This window comes from Wyeomyia smithii, chromosome 3 (genome assembly GCF_029784165.1).
Source record: "Wyeomyia smithii strain HCP4-BCI-WySm-NY-G18 chromosome 3, ASM2978416v1, whole genome shotgun sequence".
Lineage (NCBI taxonomy): Eukaryota > Metazoa > Arthropoda > Insecta > Diptera > Culicidae > Wyeomyia > Wyeomyia smithii.
Window position 1 is genome coordinate 264,632,964 of NC_073696.1, and position 25,891 is coordinate 264,658,854.

Below are 25,891 nucleotides of genomic sequence, written 5' to 3' on the forward strand. Positions count from 1 at the left end.
TATTCTCAATTCTTTTTGAAAATTCTTGTAAACATTTCTCCATCTGCATTTTGTTTGATTCTAAGCATACCAACGACCATCAATGAAAAAAAAATTAAATAACTTAATGCATATTTCAATGAAACATAGCTGCCACATTCTGAATTTGCAATGTGGTTAACTCAGATATTCGCCCCGTCTAGTCCCGAGACTGTTTGTCCGCCCGGAGCTAGAAAAATACAACTGCAAATACCAGACAAAGGCGCACATGCCTAGATTAGTGCCGGCCCCATCAAATGTGCTATCAAGGCGTTATGCAGAAGTGATCAGCAGCACTCGAACGCGGCTTTCATCGTCCTTTTATCCCACATTAGCCAACGCTGGGAGGCAGCTTTCTCTGCTCCTGTTTTTGTATACAACACAACAGTGCCGAGGCTGTGTTTCGCCCGCTCATTTTGCCATCGGCATTGGCTCCGAAAGGCGAATGGTGGCCAATCTCTGCAGCTACTGGCTGCGGGCTGGCCCTCAGTTCACAACTGAGGCGCCAAACATTGGAACGGTGAAGCCGGGAATGACTTGTTATGTTTAAACCTTCGTTTGCTGCGGTGCTTCCAACATTAATCATGCATGGCTGCAGCCAGCACTTCAAAGCGATGCTTGTGACGCTGCCGCGACATGAATAGGGGTATAAGCTTATTACTGCTTCGTCGCCCCTCAACTTTAACATTTTCAGCAGAAACCGGAGAATGTTAAAAATATTTTCATTAATTTTCATAACGATGATCCTTGATTGTCGCCGGCTTTAGTTGGCAGACGGTTGCGACAGTGGAGGCTTCATGATTGATTGAAGCGAACCGTTACAAAGCGCAATCAAAGCCACAAACTTAAAAGTGGTTTCCCATCATCGGCAGGGCCGCCGATTTCGCAATGGAATTACCTTTGATTATTTTGTGGAATTTCATTAATCATACTGCACAAAACTTTTCGTAATTAAATCTTTCAACAATTTCTATCTGCCTTGTGAAGGATTTATGAGGAAAATTGGTGAGAAATCCGAGCACCGCAGGATAAATTTAATTATTCCTCTCCGGAGCGACGATAAATTTGATGAATTCAAGTTTCGGGATTACTCCCGGTAGAGTTTAGCTAGCACCTCAACCACGGGGCTCGGGCTCCTCCGGTAGTCGCCGCTCATTTTGCTAAATCGGCTGTAAGCTCACATTTTCTGCTGTCGTCGACGGCTTACTGCTAGTCCGCACCACTAGAGCAGATTTACAGGAATTCTGCATGTTGTGCTAAGATGGGCAGATCAAATGCGGATTTTAGTCGGTTGGAAAGTTTCATCCCCGCTTATGCGGGGTGCCGCCATGTAAATTTTCATTCGGTTTGACAAGAACTAGTGGAAGGAGAGTCATTCGTTAAGTTCAGAATTTCAGTTTTGGATTAGGTGTTACATGTGGTGCATGCTGTTAATTGAAACCAGTTTTGCGCAAAGCCCCTGTTAACGAATCTGAAAAATGAGGCTGAATGAACTGCTAAGTCTATAAAAGCCTCTCTCGTTGAAAAGATTTCGGCAAATCTTCCTTATCCGATGAATAGTCAATATCGTATTTGCATAAATTTACTGAAGTCAGCTTTACAAGTTTTGAACGGCCATAAACTGCAAAATTATTTTCCCGCCATTAAGCTGTTTTGTTTATATTTTGCGTCAATTTTTAATTAAGCTTCCCTTGGAGTAAAATATTATCAACTTTTCCACAATCTAAAGGTCGATCAAAGCACTTAGTCATTAATAGACACTTACAGCACCCACTGTCAGTGACACACGGCCGGGAGCGGGTCGGAATGCATGACTGCCAGTCTCCCGGTTTACCAACCATAAAAGTGTCGTAAAAAATCCAATTACTGCTGGCCGTTAACTTTAATAAAATAGCACAAAGTTAGGTGGCTCCGACCGCAGCAAGAACTCAAAAAAGATGAATGTGTACATCCCGCAACCCCTGTGACTGTGGCTTCGAACTCCGCCAAACAATCGTTATCATTAATTTATTAAACGCTACAATAAATGATAGTCTTAGTCTTCATAGTTTTCCCACATAGACAAAAACTTTACCCAACAAACCACAACCATGGAAACTTCCGCTGAACCGCTGATTATATTTCACTTTGTTTGTTTCGTTCGTGATAACACCTAATTTCCGATCGCACACTGGAGGCATAGTCAGTTTATTTTAATTTCAGATTTTCGTTCTACCGAAAGTGATAAGAGTCTCGCTTACTCGGAATCCGTGTTTCGGTTCGCCTAACTCAGAATTTGTCAAAAAGAACGAGTTGATAAAGACACCTTCGGTTAAACGAGAAATCTAAGAAGATTAGCACAACATAACACGACCTCAGAAAGATCCCCATACCTGAATTAACAGTACAATTACTCACCGCTGGCGAACGTTAATCACTTCTGATAAATCAATAACGAACTTTGAAAGAGTCCCGGACCGATACTCTAGATGCCGACTCCCACCTGCTTCAAAAAACCATTTCAAGAGCAACATTCCACACAATTCGAGCCGCCAGGCATCGGCTCTGGGACGGGAGGGGGAAACATATCAGGTGTGTGGAGGTGGCTTTTAGCTTTAGGAAATTGAACCGTCTGCAGTCGAGCACTGTTGAAACCGGTGTAATTGAGTTGTAGGACTTTGTCTGCTAGTCAAGATCATTATCACGCTCACAATGGACTCAATTTGTTCCCAGAGGATTGGCTGTAATTTGCTTCACTAATTCATATTATCCTAATTTACAAGGCTGCTTGTGTCAAGCGCTTGCCGGCTTAACGAAGTGCGGCAATACGTAGATGAATATTATTCTTTTTTGATAGCTAGCGTATTGCTTCGTAATCCGCTAATGACTAACGAGATGGTTATTAGAGGAGCAATTTTTATTTATGACGGACCTTTGATTCAAGGATAGCCTTATTATTTATTCAGTCGTTCACTAGTTTAATCAGTCATTGACTTTTTTTTACACTACAATTTCTAAATTCAATTTCCTCAGCCCAGTTAATAACAACTTGTTTAGTTTTCTTATTCATTCGTGCAAAATACTTTCCCTAAAAGTTCTACAATAACAGTCATGAACGTTTTAAAATTTTATAAATTGTTCACTTTTATCACAAATGTGTTCTTCTTGTTTTCGCTCTTATTTTGCTTAAGTTATGGGTCTTTCTTTAGTTATTCCAATAATTTGGCAGTCATAAATCTTACCAATCATTTCATTACGGTAAACTAAGTTTCATAAATTTTTTTTCGATATGTTGTCTAAAGAGTTATGGTACGATAAAAGTTGTATTGTTTCCAAAATGTGTGATAAAATTTTAACCATGTCTCCATGCGTTACGATTAAAAATCTTGCATTATTCCATTTCATTTTATCTGATGTCCTCAATACTAGAATTGTGAAATCCTGGACCAAATGAACCCTAAAACCCAAAAAATATTCGAATAACGATCAATCAAAAACAATGAAATTTCAAATTCTGCAATCCTGAAAACTCAAAATCCCACAATCATTATCAACTAAAAAACCAACAATCCATATTTCATTCCTTAATTCCAAAAATAGCTAAATTTGTTTATCAGAAAACTTTGAAATTATAATATCTTTGATTTTTGATGTACTAAGGCGTTGTACACAAATTACATAACGCATGAAGGGGGTGGAAGGTTAAGTCTGCATTACTTATTGCTACATAGGGGGGAGTAGGGACAGTTACGTAACTACAATGTTTACAATGTGAGGGGGGTTAGGTTGTTCAGCGTTACGTTATTTTAGTGGGTGAATCATATCGAACGTTACTTATTGATACTTAGGGGGAGGGGTTTGAAATCTAGATTTTTATTGCCACGCAATTTGTGTACGACGCGTAAAACACTAAAGTTCTACAATACTGAAGTCCCACAATATAAAATCCCAGATTCATGATACTGTTAAAACACTGAAATATTTTAATTATATGATTCTGAAATCCCAAAATATTAAGGTCTCCAAATCCTAAAACTCTAAAATCCTAGAGTCCCGTAAGTCGGGGTAATATTATTTCAGTGCAACGGGGTACATATTGTAACATCCAAGCCGTGATTTGTGAGCTTTCCCAATCTTTCTAGGTTAAGATAATAAACCAAAAGAGATTGGTTTTCTGATCCTCACGGGATGGTATTCAAGCAATTGTAAAACACAATCTCGCCCTGGTATTTCAAAGTCCTTAAATCATGAAATTCTACAAACTAAAGTCGTAAAATCCTGATGTTCAGGAATCATAAAATCCCGAAATCTCAAAACTCAAACTTCTTCATTTACAAAACTTAAAAATCGTAAGAAACTGAATCCTACAATCTTAAGATTTCAAAATCCCAAAATCCTCGAATGCTGGGGTCCTCAAATCATAAGATTCTACAGTACTGAAATCCTTAGATGTTAAAATTGTAACATGTTGAAATGCTATCCATATCCACGGATATCCGCATCCGCATCCGCAAATGTGGAAAATCCGCATGAAAATTGACATCCGCATCTACATCTGCATCCGTAATCACATATCCGCAGCCGCATCACATCCGTAATCACATATCGCATTAAAACTCACATCCGTAACATCCCTGTTACAAAATGCTAATATTTGTAAATCCTCGAAACCCCAAATTCTGAAATACTAAAATTCTCATCTCTTAAAAACTCAAAATCTGAATGTTTTAAAAACTAGAAATCCCAAACTGCTTCTCAAATCCCAAAACCCTAAAAACTTAATATCTTAGATTCCTATCATGCTTCAGTTCTAAAATCCCAAAATTTTAAATCATGAAATTTTGAAATCCTTGAAATTCTAATATACTGAAACCCGTAAAACTTTAAAAACCGCAGATCAATAAACCCAGAATCCACAAAAATTTAAAACCGAAAATCAAAACTAAAAATCACTGAAGTCCTGAAGTCAAAACCTCCGTGCGCTAAAATTCCATATCCCTTAAATTCACAAATCTTACAATCTTAACAGTCTAAAATACTAAAATCTTTAATTTTTAAGGTAAATCTGAAAATGTGAAAATCCTTGGATACTTTAAACCTAAAGCAAAACATTCTCGATTTTTTTCAATCATAAAATCTTTAATCGATAAATCTTAACAATTTTAGAAATCTTTAATTTCTTAAATCAGCGAACCATAAAATCCTGCAATTCAAGATATCTAAAAATCCTGAAATCTTTAAACTTCGAGATCCCAATCCCACAACTTTTTAAAATCCCAAATCTAAAACCTATTCTAAGATTCTAGAAATCCCAAATCCCTGAATTCCGAAATGGGCACATCTAAAATCCAGAAATTCTGAAATTCTAAAGTTTAACAATTTTAAAATCCGACGTAATGAAATTGTAAAACACAAATCTCAAAAGATTTGCCAAAGTCATGAAATCCTAAATTCCTATAATTACAAAAATTGAGAATACACTAAAGCAATTTCACAAAAAACGGGCAACCAATTGAATCGACCATTTTTGGTTTGGCTGAAACTTTGCATAGGCGTTTCTATAGGCAAAAGATGCTATTTTGTGCTATTGGTTTAATTTTTTTTTGAACACCCCTTACTAATACGCAGAGAATCCTGAGTAAGAATCCCCAAGATACCGATTAACACGGTGACGGAATCGTGAAAGGAATCGCAAACACGATCCGGAGGATTCCCACTCACGATTCTTATTCAAGAATCCTAAAGCCATATACAGGGCATTCCTGAGGATTCTTTTTTCAGGAATTCTTTTCAAGGACGCTCACGAATCCAATTTGAGGAATCCTAGAGAATCTATGCAAATCGCATGTGTTCGTCCGGGACGACTCATTTTTGAGAAGCTATTGAAAAGTGCTATTTTAGGAAGGTATTGATGATTACAAATATTTTTGGGGCCAAAACGGTTTGTTTGATCGGTGTGACGTCTTGTAGTTACGCTTTTGCCCTTCCAAAAAAAAAAATGCCCCTCGAGAAAAAAATTCAAAGAAAAATTTTTTAAAAATATCATAACTTTCCTTTTCTGATTTCTCCATAATAGGACAGATTGCATTGTTTAGGTAATCTTTTGTAGTTTTTATAAAAAAAAATAGATTTTCAAAAATTGAGCTTTTTTAGAAAATAATTTTTATATTTTATTTTAACTTTTATTAAAAAAAACTAACTTTTAACAAAAAAAAAAATTTCAGAGTGTATTTTTTTCATAAAGACAAAACTATTATCCACAACTTTTTCGAAAATGTCACTTTGTCAACTACCTCCACATCTGCCATTTAAAGTGAACTTAGTACATGGAAAGTTTAACTACCTCAACCCTGCAGTTTCCAAAAAGCTACTTAGTTCGACTCGTAGTACATCATCACGGGAAATTCTGTATGATCTCTCAGACAACACAAACAATTCTTTTTGGTTACCTACTAACCTACCTATTCTCATGGGAAACAGGGTGTCCCGTATCATAATTTCGTTTCGGCAAGATGAAAATCAGGAAAAATCTGTTAGGTCTAGTCAAATCTGTGAATATTCGAAAATTCGGGAATTCTGTAGAATACATATTATGTTAGAAACGACTTCGCTGAAAAATCAGAGTAAAAACTAGCGTAAATTACAAATACCGAACAAAAAACTGCGTATAAAGCCACTCGAGTGTTCTTCGAACTTTTGAATCAAAAAATCGCTATATCAAAAAATCCTGAAGTCATAATATTCCACATTCCCAAGATTTTCATTTTCAGCAACCTTTAACCTGAAAATTCTAAACCTTAAAATCTCCAAACACTGCAATCCAAGAACTTTAAAATCTTTAACCCCGAAATCCTAAACTCGGGGAATCCTCAAATTCTGAAAGTGGAGTAGAAATTGGGACATCCAGTTTGTGACTGGTGAGCTATCAAAGCTAAAATCGTCACATTCGTAAGTGACAAACTTCTTTAAAAATTTAAAAAATCTTTAAATCATGAAATCCGATAATTTTAAAATCCCAAAGTATCCTGATCACTACAATACAGTTATCAATAAGGCTAGTAACATGCTCAGTTTTATAAAACGTTTCTGCTTTAACTTCCAAGATCCATAAACAATAAAAACAATTTATATTTCCCATGTCAAGTCGTTCGCAAGATTTTAAAACAGTATAATCCTCAAATATGATAATTCTCAACTCATTCGAGGAACTCCGTAGCTGCAAGGTTACAGAGTCCGCTTTGGTAAGCGGCTGGTCGTGAATTCTAATCTCAGTAGAATCAGGCCATTTGGTTGTCAAAGGATCTGAAATCTCCAAATTTTAGTAACCTACAATCCGATAAGCCCTTAAATACTTAAAACCACAAAGCTGAAATCTTGAAATCTTAAAAATTTTCGAATACAGAAAATTCACAACCAAAACCAAAAGTAGATACCTAAGCCCTTAAATCTTGGAATTAAAAAAAATAGACGATAATACTCATAAAATCCCAAAATCCTATAATTCAAAATCGTGAAACTTGAAATTGTCGATATCCTACAACTCTTCAATCTTTAAATCTAGAAATCTAACAATTTAAGAAACCTGAAATCTTAAAGTTCTAAGCTACGAAGATCCTCAAAAAATCCTCAAATCCGAAGATCCCTTAAAACCCATGATGAAACCTTCCAGTTTTTTTTTTAATCTTCTAGATTTATTAATATTTTGAAATTCTATTATTGGCAATCCTAAAGTTCTGAATCCTTTGAATTCAGAAATCTGAAAAATTAAAAAGGATTATAACATTCTTGAATTCTAAAAACCTAGAATCTTGAAAGCTAAATCCTGAAATCTGAACTAAATGTTAAGACACTAAAAACCTGATATCTTGGGATCGCAGCAAGCCAAGAGCGCGAATAGACGTGAATTTTTGACGTGGTTTCAATTTCACTAGGAAAATTTACAAATTATGGTGGTTTCTTAATCACCAGTTTATTGTTACGTGCTTGAAGTGTTGTCATTAAAGTGATTCAAGAATAGAAAAAAAAAAATGCCATTCTAGATCACTCCGGCATAATGTCCTTCAAACCTTAAGCGAAATATTAGAAACAGGCGTTCGTGGTAGCATCAGAGCCCACCTAGCGTTTGGAAGTATTTCTGAATCGGAGTCGAGTTGTTTCGGAACAATAGTCGTAACTGAAAAATGGACAGTGATAACAGTGAAGAATTCAAAAATCTAATAGGACGGCAACCATCATTTCGTCGCTGTTGCTGCGGGCGTTCAAGGTCAAAGCATTTTTGGTTCAATTTCAGTGGCAGTTTGGGTCAGGCATGGGCGAACGTCGACAAGAACGGAAACCTGGATGGTGAGTTTGTTCCATGTGATCGTTCACAAGCAAAGGTTGGCTCATGTTAGTGCACGCGAAGTGTCAATGGAAAGCCATGAATTTTGCTTAAGAAACAGGGGAGACGAATTCTCAGTATATATTGAACAATGTTGAGATTTCCTAATTCATATTTCTTTCGGAGAGCGAGTAATGGCGCTATAACCTTATGGTTATGCTGAAAATGCTAGGACTAGAGTTAGTGCTCAAGTTCCAGCCGTAACTGTTGAAGCGAGTAAAGGCGCTATATCCTTGGTTTCGAAACCCGAACATAAGGAGGAAATACCTATGTTCCATCCCAGGAAATTGGTTAACAAAGGGATGTACTTTTTTAGCTTTGTCACTCCCAATGAATTTTATTACTTCTTACAAACGGAGCTGTTGGTACGGATTGTCCCCGTTCTTAGATCATATTGTATTATATTGCGCTTCACGGTAAGCCTGGCCGTTGACAAGAAAAATGTATGGAAATCATTTTTTTAAATGGTGGATATCATTTTCCAGGATCCTTTCAAGTACTGGCTGTGTTAGTGTAGACTAGACTAGCCTAGACTTGAAATCCAGTACTCAAAATTTTATGCGCTAAAATCTATGAAACAAAAAATCCTGAAATCTTGGTTTCCAAATTTCAAAATTTTCAGAATTTTTTAAGTACTAGAAAAAATTTTTCTACTAAAATCGTAACCTGCAAGAACTGTCAAGAACAATGCCTTGGTGCTACATCAGTCAGACCAGCATTGTGCCCACTTGCTTACGTTACTTTTACGTCGACAGACCGGTTATCGATCCAATGCCGAATTCAGAATACGTCGCCATGTCACTCGGTCTCGAACTGCTATCCTCCAATCTCCCCTAAGACCTATTTCGCAGGCATCCTCGTCGACAACGCACATTCATCGAGTGCGGGGCCTACCTCGAAGTCGATGGCCTCTATCGGGATTTCTGCTAAATAAAGTCTTCGCTGGTCGTTCTTCCGGCATTCTCGCTACATGCCCAGCCCACTGCAACATGCCGTGTTTTATCCGCTGACTGTATCCGCCGATTTGTACACCTGCTACACTTCATAACATTGTTCCTAAAGAAAGCCTATTTTAAGATATTTAAATTCTTGAATGCCAAAGTCATGAAATCGTAAAACTCTTTAATACTAAAATTCTCAAATAGCAAATTCTAAAAATACTAGAATTTTGAATTTCCAAAATACTATTACCTCAAATTGATAGATTCTAGAATTATAAAATCCCAAGAGCTGAAAATTCTAAGATTCGAATTCAGAAAACCCTATAATATTCAAATTAAATAAAGTCCCACTCATCCTATACTTTAAATCTACAAAATTATGAAGTTCTTAAGTCCCGAATTATAAAATTCTGAAAACTGGAAGTTTTAAAATTCAAAAATCCCTAAGTCCTACGATCCTAAAATTCTGAACTCCGTTTCTTCAAAGGACGTAGAATGGATCTAAATCCGGTCCCCTTCTAAATTCCGCAAGTTAAATTTAAGATCGTGAGTAGGTCAGTATTTTGCTCACAGTGTAAGCCAAGTAGTCCGCTTGGCTGGGATCCGCCTGAGCGACGGTGAGTAACAGGGTTATTTAGGAACTCAGAGAAGCGGCCGAGCGCAAGAGTAGCCGCTCGTAGTCGATTAAGTCAGAACAATAAACTAGGCAAGTAGAGAAAGGTTAAAAAAATAAGTTAGATAGACAGTGGATTTGCGAGGGAAAATTGGTCCTCGTGAATTACACTCTAGTGCTAGTGTTGAGTTCCTTTGTTCAATAAAATATAATACTCTCCGTAGAGGTATTCCACATGGTCAGATTATCTTGCGTACAGGGCTAGACGGATGTTTTTCATATTATCAGATGTCCACCCATCCCCGAATGGATGCAGAGATCTCCACTAATGAATGGATATCCGCACCTTCATTTCTAAGATCTTTAAATTACAAAAAACTAAAAATTTTGTGAAGCCCAAAATCCTAAAACCAAAAAACGGATGATAGAAAATCACCAAATCATCAAAATCAAAAATACTAAAGTGCTAGTAACCCAAAATCCTAAAATTTCAAATTCCTGTCTACATATGGTTCTTCGATTCTAAGATCCCAAAATTAGGTAATCCCAAAATCCAGAATTTGAGATCCCATAATTCAAAAAATCCTATGATCCTTAAATTCAAAAATATAAGGTCCTTAAATTCTAATATTTTCATATTCTGCAATCCTGAAAAACCAAAATCAAAATTGACCCAGAGAAATATTCTTGCACATTAGTGCACTGAGGGTAAGTTTGGACATGAAAAAGTCCGTCGCTAACAACTCACGCCAAAAATATAATAACAATATTTTCATATTTCGAAGGGGCTTCGCGCTTTTGTCAAAAACTCTCCAGAACGGAAAATTAAATTATTCATTTATTCAAAATTTTTTTCCCGGTAACTTGCTTTTGCAGCAAAAGCAGTGAAAAATGTTTCATAAAAATGTTTTCCCAATAACTGTCTATTTTTCGTATTTCAGAGGGATTTTATTTTGCATAAAGGTCATTCCTAGCGAAGTGACCACGGAAAAACACAAACTTTGACACGAACATCAAAGATTTTGCTCAAAGTTGGGAGAATTATTCATCTACTGTTGGAAAAATCCCAAATTTGGTGTCGATTGGAATACCCACCGCTCTGTGGGACCCCCTGTTTATTGCAAAGTCACGCATTTTTTGTTCAAAATCTCTTTTTTCTTTTTCTTACAATTCATAGACTAGTAACTTTGAGTAAAAATTGTGATGGTCGTGTCCAAGTGGCATGTACTCTTCGTATGGAATGACCCATAAATAACTTGGGAAATTTTATGTAATCATGCACGCCGAACCACCGTCCAAGAATTCAACTATTTTAAACCCCAAAGATATTTTATCCTAAAATTCTTATATCCAAACCGTAAAATCTTGAATTTCCAACATCTCGAAAATCTAGAATCTAACAATTCTAGAATCCCAAAATTCTGAAATCCTGAAGTCGTTAAATCTTCACACGAATTCCAGAGATCTTGAAGTCGTTGAACCTTCAAATGAAAAACTCCTGACATTATAAAACTTTCAAATAAAAAAAAACATAAAATCACAATGTGCAAGAAGCCGTGGGCTGAAGTGCATTATTAGAGAATTGATATGCTCTTTAGAGAGCAAAATGTAAACAAGTGAGGTGTCCCATAGAAATTTTCTTACAAATTTGAAATGCAATGCGATAAGCGGAGATAAAACTTAACGACTTGATAAATAAAAGATTGTTCATAGCATAGCATAGCATATTTGATCGCCCGTGTGTTGCCCGCGATTGACCAGAATCAGCTGAAATTGTACAAAGAACCGTCAAAATGGTGCCTAGGAGTAGCAAGCCATTTTCAGTGTACAATTCCTGGTGATCTTTCTTTTCACTGGTCAATAACGTAGCTGGCCACGCCCAATGCAGATCAATAGAGGAAGGGATATCGTGAGTGTTAGTTTAATACTTGTTGCTACTAGAGACCGAGGAATCCTCTGCATCATCCACAAGTATCAAAGGAAGGATTTAGTGTTAGTGGGAAGGAATTGATCTGGATCCATCGAGGTTGATGGTGCGATCTTTTCTACACAGATTCGCGCACGATAAGATTACTTTTCGATCTCTGGGCAACCGGCCACCAGGAGACGATATAAATAGAACCGCGCCACGATTGCTGTATCGGCATACAGGAGAATCGGAGTTATCTATGGCAACTTGTCAATCGTTTACAGTCTGTATTACACCAAACTTCACGTTTCATCTCGTGAACAATCTGAATTTCGTAGAACGCAACAACCGCACGCCGAACGCAAACTACGCAAATTACTGGTACCAGTGGAAAATATCATAACGCGTTTAATTTGTGCCCTGATGGGTAATGCACTAAAATAACCGAAATGGTGAAAAAAAAAAAAAAAAGAAAAAAAAAAAATAAAAGAAAAAAAAAAAAAAAAAAAAAAAAAACCCGCGAGCGAAGTTTTTGACCAGAGAGCCACCACGAGACACACCCGAGCATTATACGATGTAGTGGTAAGATAGCCACAGTTAGTGCAATCAACATACCGCGCGCGAAAATGGACTGCCCTTTCCGAATGCAAACAAGAGCGTGCCGACTACTGGTCCAAAGACTCCCGCTCTAAAAAAAAAAAAAAAAAAAAAAAAAAAAAAAAACAGTCCATGTTTCTACAGTCCAAGTATAACCACCCCCCCTCCTTTCCCAAAAAGGGGGAGTGCCTATGTATACACAATACACCGAACCCACAAGTCTATTCGCAAAATGCCGAACCAGTCGATCGAAACAGGAATAGATTTGTCATGCATGATGCAGGTTTCAAGTGAATGTTTGAAAGCAAACATCGCTATAATTTGTACAAAAGTTCAGGCAGATTACATACTTAAAGCTCAACCCCAACCCAAAAAACAAAAAAAAAAAAAAAAAAAAAAAAAAACATGAAAACCATGCAGAGCCCCGAGTCAATTCGCGAAATAAGATTATTTGTCATGCATTCAACGTTCCAGAGTAAATAGTTAAAGGTTTATAAATATTACAATAATTTGTCCAACAGCCAGGAAACTCAAATACTGGAAATGAAAAAAAAAAAAAAAAAAAAAAAAAAAAAAAATAAGAAAAAAACTCCTACCAGAAAATGTACGGACCTTTTTTTTCTTCTAGATTTCGAGCAAACTTTCGTTTCTCGAGCAGCTGCAGAGATTTTTCAAAACATCTGACACCACTGAATTTTCTTTTTAAATCGAGTTTTTTTAGCTTCATTCGTGCAGTTCTTTGCTGGTACTCGGTTTTACATTCTAATATTATTTGACTATTCTTCAATTAAAAAACATTTCAATTTGTGATTAGAGAGCGTTGAAGTTGAGTTAATAACATTTATTATAGAAACCACTAGGCAAAAAAATCATAATAATGGTAATACAAAACCCTTTACCGCAACACATCAATGCCATAACATTTCGCATTTGTATAATAAAGGTTAGCACGGATCAGATTGTGGATCGTGCCGGAAACTACTTTTGGCTACAGGAGGTACCAGGAGATGGTGATTGTTTGTTTAACGCGTTGGCACACCAAATTTATGGTGTTACTCCAAGCCATCCGCAATTCAAGAATTATAGCTTGGATTTGCGACGTACAGCTGTGGAGGAGATAAGGAGCCGATCTGAGCTATACGCCCCCTACATTCTATTAAATGGTGACGCTATGGAAGGTGCTTCTGATGCAGAAAGATTTGGATTTTATTTAGATCAGCTGGAGAATCCGGGATTCTGGGCCGGCGAAGAATCAATTGCGGCGCTTTCGTATTATTATTCCATCATCATAATCGTTCATGAAGAAAATGGAAAAATCGAGTTCAAGGCACGATCCGAATGCGACAACCAACCTATCTACAATATTTTTTATCGTGGTCAGGGAGGAGTAAATACGCACTATGATAGTGTTATTTGCATGCGTCGTCAAAATTACCCTGGCCGTATCGATAATAACACCCGTCAAATCGTATTGTTGGGCGACTGTATAACAAGAGTAACCACCTTAACCTTTGGTGAGGGTTTGAATACTTTATTGACGTCCATATCCCATCAGCTGACTAAGTGTGTTCCGACCGATGAAGGATTAAATATTTTACGTTATTTAGCTGCTGCCGAAATTGATTTGCAATCGGTATCATTTTTGAATTTGTGTGGCATTCTTTGTACTACCGTGGAAGATGTAAATAATTTTACATTTGGTCTAAGGTCAGGAGAACATAATGGTGGGCGATCCACCATTGCTGCGCTTTCGTCGCAGCTTGGAGTTGTCATATTTTTGCACAGTACCGCCCAAGACAGTCTTCGATACGATCCGATCGGACAAAGGTCGCCCATTATTCTGCATATATTGGAAGATACCAGGATTACCCCTTCTGTCTATCGCAGTGTTGTTGATCTGGAGCATTCAGATTCTCATTCCTGTATTGCGTCACCGCTTAAAAAACGCACTCTCTTAGATCCGATTGTTGTAGCGAGAAAAATTTTGAAAACAGATGTCATGGGATCCCCAAATTGTTCGGACTATCCAAAAGTCACCGTAAGTGCTAAAAAAGGATTGCGCTTTGCGTCTTTGAACGTAAATGGTTGTCGGGATCGTAGTAAGCAAGAGGGAATCGATGGTTATCTCATGTCTCAAAATGTTCACCTGGCCGTCTTACAAGAAATGAATTTAGAGTGTTCGGAGCTCCTCACATCGAATTATAAATGGTATATAGGATGTGCGACCCGAAGAAGAAAGCGAGGCCTTGCTATTGTTGTACGAAATGGCTTACCAGTTGAAATTAAAAAACATATTAGTACGGATCCCTATCTTCAGATGATGGAGCTATCCTGCCTGGTAAAATTAGATTCTTTTCTTAAAAAAAAAAAAAAAAAAAAAAAAAAAAAAAAAAACCCCGATATTTTATTTATAGGTTGAGGATTCTCCCATGTTACTTGTTGTTATCAATGTACATGGACCTAATCAAAACAACGGTCACTTTTTTGCTAAGCTTGGGACGATGTTAAACAAAACATTAAAAGATCACCGAACTATCATTGCTGGAGATTTCAATTCTCAACTGAGTTGTAATAACCTTTCGGAAAATGAGGCTAGTTTGTTTGGTAAATATGCTGGACATGATAGCTTCAACGCGAATGGGCAGCAAATGAGGGCATTCTGTAATCTTTATTCTTTTGCTGTTCGAAGTACCCAATGTAATGCGTCTTTCAAGCGAACATGGACTAATGGAATAAGTTCATCCCAGGTGGACCATTTACTTACTCACTTAAGCTCTTGTTTGTACCTTCGACGTTTACAATGCACCGTGCCGGGGTCTGTCTCTTCTGACCATAAAGTCTTGCTTTGTAATATCGTCGAAAACCGTAAATCGAAAGCGATTAGAGGAAGGCAGAAGCTAGGTTTCCAAGCTACCATGAATATTGATGCTAATCTGCTGCAGAATGAAGAAGTGCGCGAGAGATATCAGAGACAATTGGCAAACAGTGTAGCTAGCAGAGCTACAGATGTTGACATAGATCAAAACTGGCGCAAATTGAGCGGAAAGATTAGTGGAGCCGCAGCTGCTGTTCTGTCAAGACGACCTCGGATACTTCAGGACAGAGAGGGTCGGCTTATCGTAGCTAAAATAAGGCGTTGCCAGTTTTGGCTCAATAGATCGGATAACCCTATATGGGCACACAGGTTAGCAGATGCCAAGGACGACCTCAGAAGGAAGAAGAGAGAGTCAGAGGAGAGAGAAACGATGCTGTTCTTCCAAAACTTGGAAAAGTACCCTATAGGCGAACGGATTAATCAGACCTTTCGATATATAAAGCGTTTCAAGAGTAAAGTTAACCGTCGTGTACTACCTCGCATACGACTCACAGATTGGACAGATATGAACAGTACCGGTCCTTTGATGATGCCTGAGTTTCCTACTGAAACAGAGGACGATGTTCTCCCTCCACCTCCCACCTTGAGTGAGATCCGAGGTATCCTTACCCGAATGAAAAACCACAAGGCTCCTGGTGTTGACCATATATATATTGAGTACTTCAAGTATAGCGATGAGAACACCCTTGAGGAGTTGCATCGACTTCTCGTAAGTATTTGGACTGAAAACAAACTACCAAAAGAATGGAAACTCTCCATCATCGTGCCTATTCCCAAAGTTAAGTCACCGCAGACAATCGATGATTATCGTCGAATATCCTTGACAAGTGCCGCGTATAAGATATACGCTCTGTGGGTATTGGAAAAGTTGCGTGCAGTTGTTGGGCCGATAGGAGTGCATCAGGCTGCTTTCCTTTCAGGTCGGTCCACTATAGACCACTTGCATGTACTGCAGCGCGTATTACAAGAATACTGGAATGCTGGAAAAGCGCTAATTCTTATGTCGTTAGACATAGAGAAAGCGTTCGATTGTGTATCTCTCACTGCTTTGCCTGCTATTTTGAAGAGTAAGTCACAATTTATTTTGAATAACATAGATTTAATTAGTGGTACTATTTAGGAAAAGGTGTGCCGGTTTCCTTCATTAATCGCGTGCTGGAGTGTATTCGTGGAGAGCAGCAGCAAATCATGTGGCAGGGTCAAATGGGAGAGCGGTTCGAACGAGTTCGCGGGATCAAGCAGGGGTGTCCGCTTTCACCATTTATCTTCAATCTTATCATGGAATCGGTTCTGGAGTCTGTACAAGATGAAGTAGCTACGTTGCGCCTAAATCAGCTAGACCGCATAACTCTCCCCATGATTTTGGCTTTTGCCGATGATTTGATCATAGTTGCAGAAAACGTTGAAGATCTCGAGATAATATTAACAAAGCTTACTGAATATTTGGGCTACGTGGGGTTAAATTTAAACAACAGCAAGTGTAAAGTACTGGTTCGAGAGCCTATAGGCGATGCTCCAGACAGAATTATCATCAATGGACAAGAGTATGCTACTACCGACCCACTGCGATACTTAGGAGTCTATCTCACCCCAAGATTGGATCGACCAATGACTGTACGCACGCGATGCCGAAATTCGGTCCGAGTTGCCAAAGCGGTTATGCAGTTTCTGAGAAAGTATAAGCCAACGTGGGAAGTTGCCCGTATTATTTATGAAACAGTTATTGCTCCCGCTATGATTTACGGGACTCAAGTGGCAGTTCTAACTAAATATAGTCGTCGTTCGATTCGGGAGTATGAGAAGCAGATCGTCCATGGAATGGCTAGCTTATGCCGTGCTTCAGATTCTGGACAGACGGCAAAGTCTGTAAACACCCTACTTCAAAAGAGACGAATCACCAAAAAAATACGGATTTACCAAATGCGATGGTGGGGTCACGTGCGAAGACGAGAGAGATCACACCCGCTTAGGGTAGCCGCTCGTCTACAAGCTAGACATTTACGGCGGTGCAGACCGTCCTTCACTTGGTGGGACAGTATCAAACATAACATGGGACTATACGAGAATATGACGTACCAGGATTGGTTACAATTGGCTAAGGAAAAAGGACCTTATCATCTAAAACTACAGGAGCTCTATGAAAAACAAGAATCGGATGATAGTGAATGGGGTATGTCTAATATTTGATATCATAGCAACTGACTGTCATAAATGCAAATCTCATTTCCAGAGACTGACCTAGACTCCTGATGCTTGAGACCAATCACTGCACTGCACAGTTGGGCCAGACTGTTGACAAACATCGGTCACTGTAGCACATCATCGACCACTAATCGCAGGGTTCCTCTCACCAACAATAAATATTAGTTCACCACGAAACAGCGTCGAATCTTTAAACCGAAAATTCATCTACTCCTATTATGCTGCAGGTGAAAACACATATTGACCCAGTAATAGCAGAGTAGAGTTGGACTTCGTGCTTAATAGGTAGGATCGCAAACGGCAAATAAAAGCCATCCGTGGTCTGTATATGACCTATATAGGCACACAACAGGTAAAAGAAATTATTTGCAATATTGTTTTTATTTGGTTCTACGTTGAAACTAGCCGAATCAAGAATCCACGGTTCGCTCTTGGAAAAAAAAAGTTTCCAGTTGCTGTATCTAACTAGTTAACTTGGAGCCGTCTACACCGGTGGCTTACTCGTTCGGTAAGCGGGTGAATGCATGGCTGAAATGCTTCCTCGAGCTCGCCTATACTTTCTGCTTGCATGTAAAGGTAACACCATTCCGAATGATATTGAAAAATCGGAATATCAACAAAAATATCACTTGCAAATATTTGAAACACTGTGTAAATAAAGCAAAAGCCGTCACTTAGATGCGGAAGCAAGTATAAATCGATATCATAGATCGGCCCCATTAATCGAAAGGAGACGATATATCGATCTGATACCGATGCTGCTTCACGAAAGCCCTTCAGCAATTCTTCACAATACCATTATCGCTCCGCGTGCGTTATTTACGTAATCTGCAACCAACCACAATAAGGAGAAAGAAAAACTTTCAAAAAAAACAAACAGAACAATTATATGGAAATATCAGAGTGTCACGATGATACCGACAGTGGCGATCGATACCGATGATCGAAACGATAAATATTTCGATATTTCTATCTCGGACACAACCCTAATAGTAAATGAAAATGTCATTTTTGTGAGGGGCTCAATGATGTGTTTTCTGTTGTAATTACGGGTTGTACGCAAGAGTATCGAAGAGGTTGCGAACACATATGTTAATTCCAGAAAGCCGTTTGGTAGTTATAGTTACATGATGTAAAAAGCTTAATGTTTGTTTAAATCAAGACTCAATTGGCCTTAAATTGATGGACTTTTCCAGTCATTGTCGTTCTTAAGATTGAGGTGTGCCTTGCAATTCCGTAATGGACAATTACGCAAATAGAAGATAACATATGTGATCGCCCCCCTCAAGAAATCTGATACTTAGCTTCCAGCTTGACGAGTGGGAATCCAAATACTCTCGAAACCGTCCAGAACTCCGTCGGGGAGCCTCCGCTCCACTTTCGCATACATCACCGACCGCTGTGCACTAATGCTCCACACTCGAACTCACTTTACTTTGTAAAATAACCACTTTTTAATACAAAACACCGGAGCGAACATACACATCAACCACCATCCTGTAACAGCGTTGCCAGTCTCCTTGATAAATAAAAGATTGTTCGGAACAAAAAACTTGGCTCTGATTCTGTGCTATCAATTTTCATCTTCTCCATATAACTACGCCCCATTATAATAGTCATGGAAAATTTTGGAAAAAAAATGTTAAATATCATGCGTATCACATTTCTCGAATTAGCAGAAACAAAAATTTGTGAAGCATGATATAGAGTGAAACTTTGAAAAATCATGATATACATCAATACTATCATAGTACAAAAGCACTGTTACTTCCCAAGACAGTGCATCAAAAATACATTTCAAAGACTTTCGCACGAAACTATGATGTTCTGCAACTAGATGCAGTTTGCCGGTGTCCTAACGGACTTGTCACGCAATATGACTTCATCTCAGTGCAAAGTGGTCGACAGCCACCCACAGCCGCAAAGAGCACCGGGATCCGGGCAGGAGCCAGACGGAAGCTAAACAATGCCGTTAGCACACACTTAGTAGTTTTCAGTAGTAGAGGGGAACGGGAAGCCGCAGTTGGAAAAACGCGCCCTTATAAATCTCCACAAATCATTCATCACTGTCATTGGCGTGCGATTAGCAGAGCGAATGCCATTCTGGTGATTTATCTTGGGCGTGCCATGGTTCGGTTTTAGCCTGGCCTGGCCCTGGTTCGGAGTGCATGCAGCAGCCGACGTGCCGCAAACAATAATGATAATCCTTTTGCACAAAGGCACCACTATATAAATTCCCTGCATGCGTCGTCGTGGTTGCATCCGGACTGAGTGCAGCACAGTGAGTGCGTCCGTACGTCTGTCAGCGGAAGTGAGTTGTGAGACGACATTTTGTCAATTATTCGATGTAGAATGGGATAGCATAGGGGTACTTTGTGCCCCGAACAAAAATGATTGAATCCCGTTTACTTAGTGGTCATAAAAAGCAATATTTTGTCATTCGTTTCTGAACCTTATTTTTTTGCATCCATTAGTTTGAAACAAATTTTTTGAAATACGCCCTAATTTCTAGGCAATCAATGAAAACATCCCTGAAGAAGCGAAGATTAGTAACGAATGCATAGTACTATAATATCGACTTTGCCTTTCCCAGAAAATGTAACACACATTCTGTTCGCTGCATTAATATTAGATAGAGTTAATCCTCTTTCGAAAGAAACCGCCCTCCCCTGCTGCTTTTCTATACCTAAACCAGTAGCATGCTCCAATTGCTTCGGAAGAGCATTTTCCCGAAGTGACACAGAAGCACTAGGAGCAAGTTGCATCCACATCGACGATAGATTTCTGCTCGGAAAGTTTCACGCTGAGTCTTTTCACTTTGCGTCGTCGGTTGGCTGGGGAAAGCGTAACCGGCGCCGTTTGTACACACATCCACAGACTACCTTCCGGTTCAGCGGGGTGGGAAATTCGATAACAGCCGTCAGGTCTTTTCGTCAGCGAAAATGTTTTCCACCGCTTTGATCTGCCGCTAAACTAAGCAACTTGTCTCGGTAAAATGGCAAACTTTTCCCCAGCACACTTTCGCGCAAAACATTTTAATCCTTCATACTTCTACGGTCTTCTCTGCTGGGTGTCAGTCGGGAGCAGCTAAATGCAGCGGAAAAGGTATCTTTGAATAGTGAAAACCATTTATTGAAAATTTGTGCTTAGTTCGAGTCGGGTACATCACACGTGGAAATTTTTTGAACCCTTTGGGGTTAAGAATTTCAAAAGAAACATTTTTTTGTATAGTTTAAACCAATTGGTCTGGTGAATAACTTTGTTTCTTTTTTTACAGGTTTCCTGGATGCGCAAACGGGACCTTCACATACTGACGTCGAATATCGACACATACACAGGCGACCAGCGGTTTTCGGTGATTCACCCGATCGATTCGGACGACTGGGACTTGAAAATCCAATACGCACAACCGAAAGACAGTGGCATTTACGAGTGCCAAGTGAACACGGAACCGAAAATTAACTTGGCGTCCTACCTGGAAGTTACAGGTTAGTGTCGTACATCATTCGATCATCATTTAAGGCTCCCTCGCCGCCAACTTGCCATTCTAAATCGTCCCACTAAAAAAAACTTCATTCCGCAGTTGTATTTGATAACTTTTGCAGATTTGTAATTACGAAATGATTCAAAGGTCTACTGGCATTCAATTTTCCATCAGTATCAACAAAAACAGCGATAGGCTTTGAAACGGAAATCACATTTTCTTTTCTTAGCTCACCCTGCTGTGATCCGTTCCGGATCATAAATTTAGCTCGCAAAAAAACAACCCGCTTTGCGAAAGCCATTACGGCATAAATCCTCAATAAGAGCGGAAATGTAAATATTCTCCATCCTTCCGCTGCTGCTCGCTGCTGCCTTCCATTCGGGTCGCTTCACACCACTCCTTCAGCAACCATTTTTATCACAACATACAAGTTGTTTAACAAGAAAATATCATCCGCGAATGATTTCTGTTTAATTCTCTGTTTCCTTGAATAATACTCCCTCAGAGCCGAATTTTATCGAATGATAAAGCCGAAAGCACCTAAGAAAAATCGTTGTTAGCCAGCGATTCAGTGACAGAAGTGGGATACACGAAAAAAGTAATAATACAGCCCAGCAGTTTGCGAAAAGTTCCGTTCTCTTCCCGTAAGCTCCCGGAGCCCAGGGCGACATTTCGGTGAACTTCTTCCAGTAAATCCAAAACGACCACGACTGGATTCTCAATCAAGATGATTGGTTTAATGCTGCCTAGATTTGCCACTATTTCGAAACAATTTCCTGTGAAGCTGATGAACTTACGGAAAAAGGATCAGCTCCGCTGTGCTGTGATGTTCTGCCGGTGAATCAAATCAAATCTTGGCATCTTCATTGCGAGGAGAGCTTTAAAAGCGACGTTATAATGGAAGCTGGAGTCGAAATAATACTCAAACCCGGATGGGGGCACAGTTGTAGCTCCGTTGATTGAGGAATGCCGTGAAGCTCTCATGCTATGCAAGTTGTTTTACAACCACGAAAATGGGAATGGTTATGGCTCTCACGAGCATCAATTAAACATTAACATTTGATGCTTGTAACTCCGAAACTAATTGGACACTATTAAATATTTGTCGGTATTCGAATTCACCATGCGGTGCTCCCTTAAGCATACTATTAATAGCGATGTTTAATAAATGAGATTGAAACGGCTAAGCATATAAACCAATCGTGTGGGAGTTTATATTTCATTTGGTTTGCAACATGTAGTTTCTTGCTTTGATGTGTAAATGTACAAGTTTATACCACTGGTATCGCTAAATTAGATTTCCGTTCCGAGTAATGCAGTTATGTTCAGTTGTTGACAGTGTGAGCGTATGTTACGGCTGTTTTCGTTATACATTTTCACGAGAAATTATTGGTCGTCATAACGTATATATTTCAGTTCATTTTGACTTAAATTTTTACCTTTGAACAGATTTACGGTTGTACTCTGCTCGCTTTTTTTCCTTCAACTTTGATTCTATGAACTCAACAATGCTTTAGAAGGAAATTCTACAAAGTTGTTACATACGATCAAGTGCTCAAAAATTGGGGTAACCACCATTTTCCATCTTTTATCTTTGTAGATAGAGGATAAAAGTTCCTACAATGTTGTCTACTCTACTCTACTCTACTCTACTCTACTCTACTCTACTCTACTCTACTCTACCCTACTCTACTCTACTCTACTCTACCCTACTCTACTCTACTCTACTCTACTCTACTCTACTCTACTCTACTTTTGTTCCTAAAATCTGATTTCAAGACTATCCAAAATCTTAAAGCTCTAAAATCTAAAAATTTTTGAGTTTTGAAATTCCAAAATTCTTGAATCTTAGAGTTCTTCAATATTTATAACCTAAACCCCTTGTAAAATTATAAAACCTTAAGATTCCAGAATTTCACAATGCTAAAATCATATTATATTCCAAATATTCTTAAACCCTACAACCCTCAGATCTTGAAATCCCAAAATCCCAAAACCAATTTTTCTCAATTCTAAAATCAAGAAATCCTAATACGACTTAATCTGACTATCAAAATAAAAATCTAAGATACTGACATCCGATGATTCGGGTATGTTATACTCCAAGAATCTAAGCGTCCTAAATTTGTAATGTATTGAAACCTCAAAACCCCAGAATTCTACCCTAAACCTAAATTTTAATAAAATTCTGATTTCCTTATAACCTGAATGGTAATCAAATTGAAAGTGAAAAATATTGGAGTCCTATAAATCAAAGCTCTACGAGTCTGAAAAAAACTAAAGTTCCAACTCCAACTCTAAAATCCTTAGATCAGAAACCCCAAAACCGTGAAAAAACTTAAGTTTTAGAATTTTTTTATTCTCGCGGGGTACCTCGAGATCGTACCTCGAGACCAGCTGGGGAGGCTGCTGCAAAAAATATAATCTGCAAAAAGCGCGCAATTTGCACGGTGGAAAAAATGCGAATGAAAATTCAAAAAATTATTACCAGGTTTGAAATTCTAAAAACAAAAAACCGAACGATCCATAAATTGTTGTATGGTTATTTTTATTTAACATTTTTTGAAAAATATAAAAAAATATTTGCATAATACAAAATGATACATGGTTCTTAATATTGTTCTCCAACTCATTACTTGCAAACAAATCGTCCATTAGTTATATTTGATACATCGGTAAAGCCTGTTTAATGCGAATACTATGAGACGTTTCTTATCAAAATGATATAATGATATTTGATATGAATGATGAAATGATACTTCTGCTAAAATAATTTTTCAAAATATTATGATCAAGCCTGTTTTTTTTTTCATTTTTAGCACGCTATTGCAGTTTGTTTTCTATTTGACAGTTTATTTTTCATAAAAATACAACTTAGTCCTTGGTGGAATTAATATATCAATTGTCATTTTTCAATTCAAAAAATTCAAATTCAATTTTTAATTCAAAAAAAAAAAAACCTGAACGTTTACATTATTGAAGTCGATATAAAAACTCAAAATGTGTAGAAGATTTGACGAACTGAGCTTTTCACCATTAATGAATTTTTTTTTCCGAGACTCAAAACTTTTATTTACAACTTTGCCGAAGACATCACACAGATAAAACAAACCGTTTTGGCTCTAAAAATATTTGTAACCATCAATACCTTTTCTATATAGCATTTTTACGCAGCTTCTCGAAAATGAGTCGTGATTCAAAATAAAACAATGGCAAAAAATGGCCCATAGAAACATCTATGCAAAGTTTCAGCCAAATCTTAAATGACAATTTAAAAATATATTCAAATTGGAAAAAAGAATTTAAAATTACCTTGCGTCTCCATCAACTGCTTAATGGGAGCGGACGCATAATGATTTATTAACGAGCATTACCAACCACTCGCATGCATGTTTATTTTTGAACTAGAGAAACAACCAGCAAACTGTCTTTAAGATAGTCTTTAAAGGTGGTATTACCCTTTGTACAATTAATTCAACTGTGATGGATATGTGATTATTTGAGCCATTTGATTTGGCTTTTTCTTTTGAGTTTGAACGTATCCAATATCCGATTCGTCGTGCATTTACAGGGTATAAATAAAACGCAAGATCAATCTTTAGAAGTATGTGTAATCAATTTATAATGCTCAAAATTTAATTAATAAAGAAAAAAAAAGGCGCGGGACGGAGTTTGCCGGGTCAGCCAGTACCGAAAGGAATTTCGTTTATTAAGCAAAGTTCATATTATTACGTATACTGAAATTTTGCCCAAAAACTATTCCTTTATCTGATAACACAAAAAAGTTGGATAATTTTTTTGCCATAAAAAGATTTAAATAACTTTGATGCGTCGAAATTATGCGGGTCATTTTTAAGAAACAATAAATCCGAAATACCATTAAGGTGAAACAATGTTGAAGCCATGAACGGCCTTCTTCAGGCCACCACTTCGAATTTTCAGAAGCACGAGACTAAGAAAAAGACAATGCTCTCCCTGTGAAAACGTTATTTTATGTTTGCTTCGCCGCAGCAAATATAAAATAGCGTTTTTACAGATGACGCATTAGGGCAAGAGGCAATTAAGTTCCATTTTTTGTCCTTTTAGACCACTGTGCGCCATTGAAAAACTTAGTTTTATCGATTTTAAATAAAATGTTGGAGAATTTCAAATATATATAAAATAGAATGCCGTTCAATGAAAAACGCCTAAGCCCTGAATGTATTTTCCCGAGAAACAAAAAAGTCTCATTGCGTACGGGAGATACTAAGCGCGTAAAAACGACGTAAATTTCGAAATCTGCGTGAAATAAAATCATGTGATTTCCAATATCTGTGTGAAAATAGCTGCGTAAAAAGCGACAGGCGATATCCACGGCAAAAAGTATGAATCGAAATTTGAAGAACTTTCACCAGAGTTTGAGTTTTCAAAATTTACCTACAATCTATAGTATTTTTTTGCTTAATTTTATCCGGATATTTAAATTTGATAATCTTTAAAAAATAGAAAGGACACTTTTTCGAATCATGAAATATGATGCGTAATTTTTAATCTTGCGATCCTGTTCATCACTTGGAAAGCAATGTGTCCATTAGTTCTGTTTCAACATCGGTAAACCTTTTCATAAAGTTTTAATCCGCAAGCTGTGAAACCCTATTCATCAAAAATGAAAATAAATGACATTTCAATTGCAATAACTTTTTAGAAAGATTTGAATAAATCTGTTTTTTTTTTTGCCAGTTCAATATTACTGAGTATTCTATTTGTCAGTTTATTCTTCATAAAAAATACTCACAACTTAGTCCCTGGAGTGTTTAGAATAATAGTTTTCATGTATGATTTCCGCAGCTATGAATTATTAAAATTTAAAATTTGAAAAGGAAATCAGAAGGTTAAATCATCAACAAAATCGAT

At 37.8% G+C, this 25,891-nt stretch overlaps 1 protein-coding gene across 5 annotated transcripts in view; it reads left to right on the forward strand.

Moving 5' to 3' along the window:
• The window catches only part of LOC129731158 (uncharacterized), a 511,313-nt gene that overhangs the window by 381,755 nt on the left and 103,667 nt on the right, over positions 1-25,891 (forward strand). For all 5 annotated transcript variants that reach the window (XM_055690957.1, XM_055690956.1, XM_055690959.1 and 2 more), the window contains exon 5: positions 20,792-21,002. In XM_055690957.1, coding sequence (XP_055546932.1) covers positions 20,792-21,002 — 211 coding nt within the window. The remainder of the gene's footprint in view (positions 1-20,791; positions 21,003-25,891) is intronic.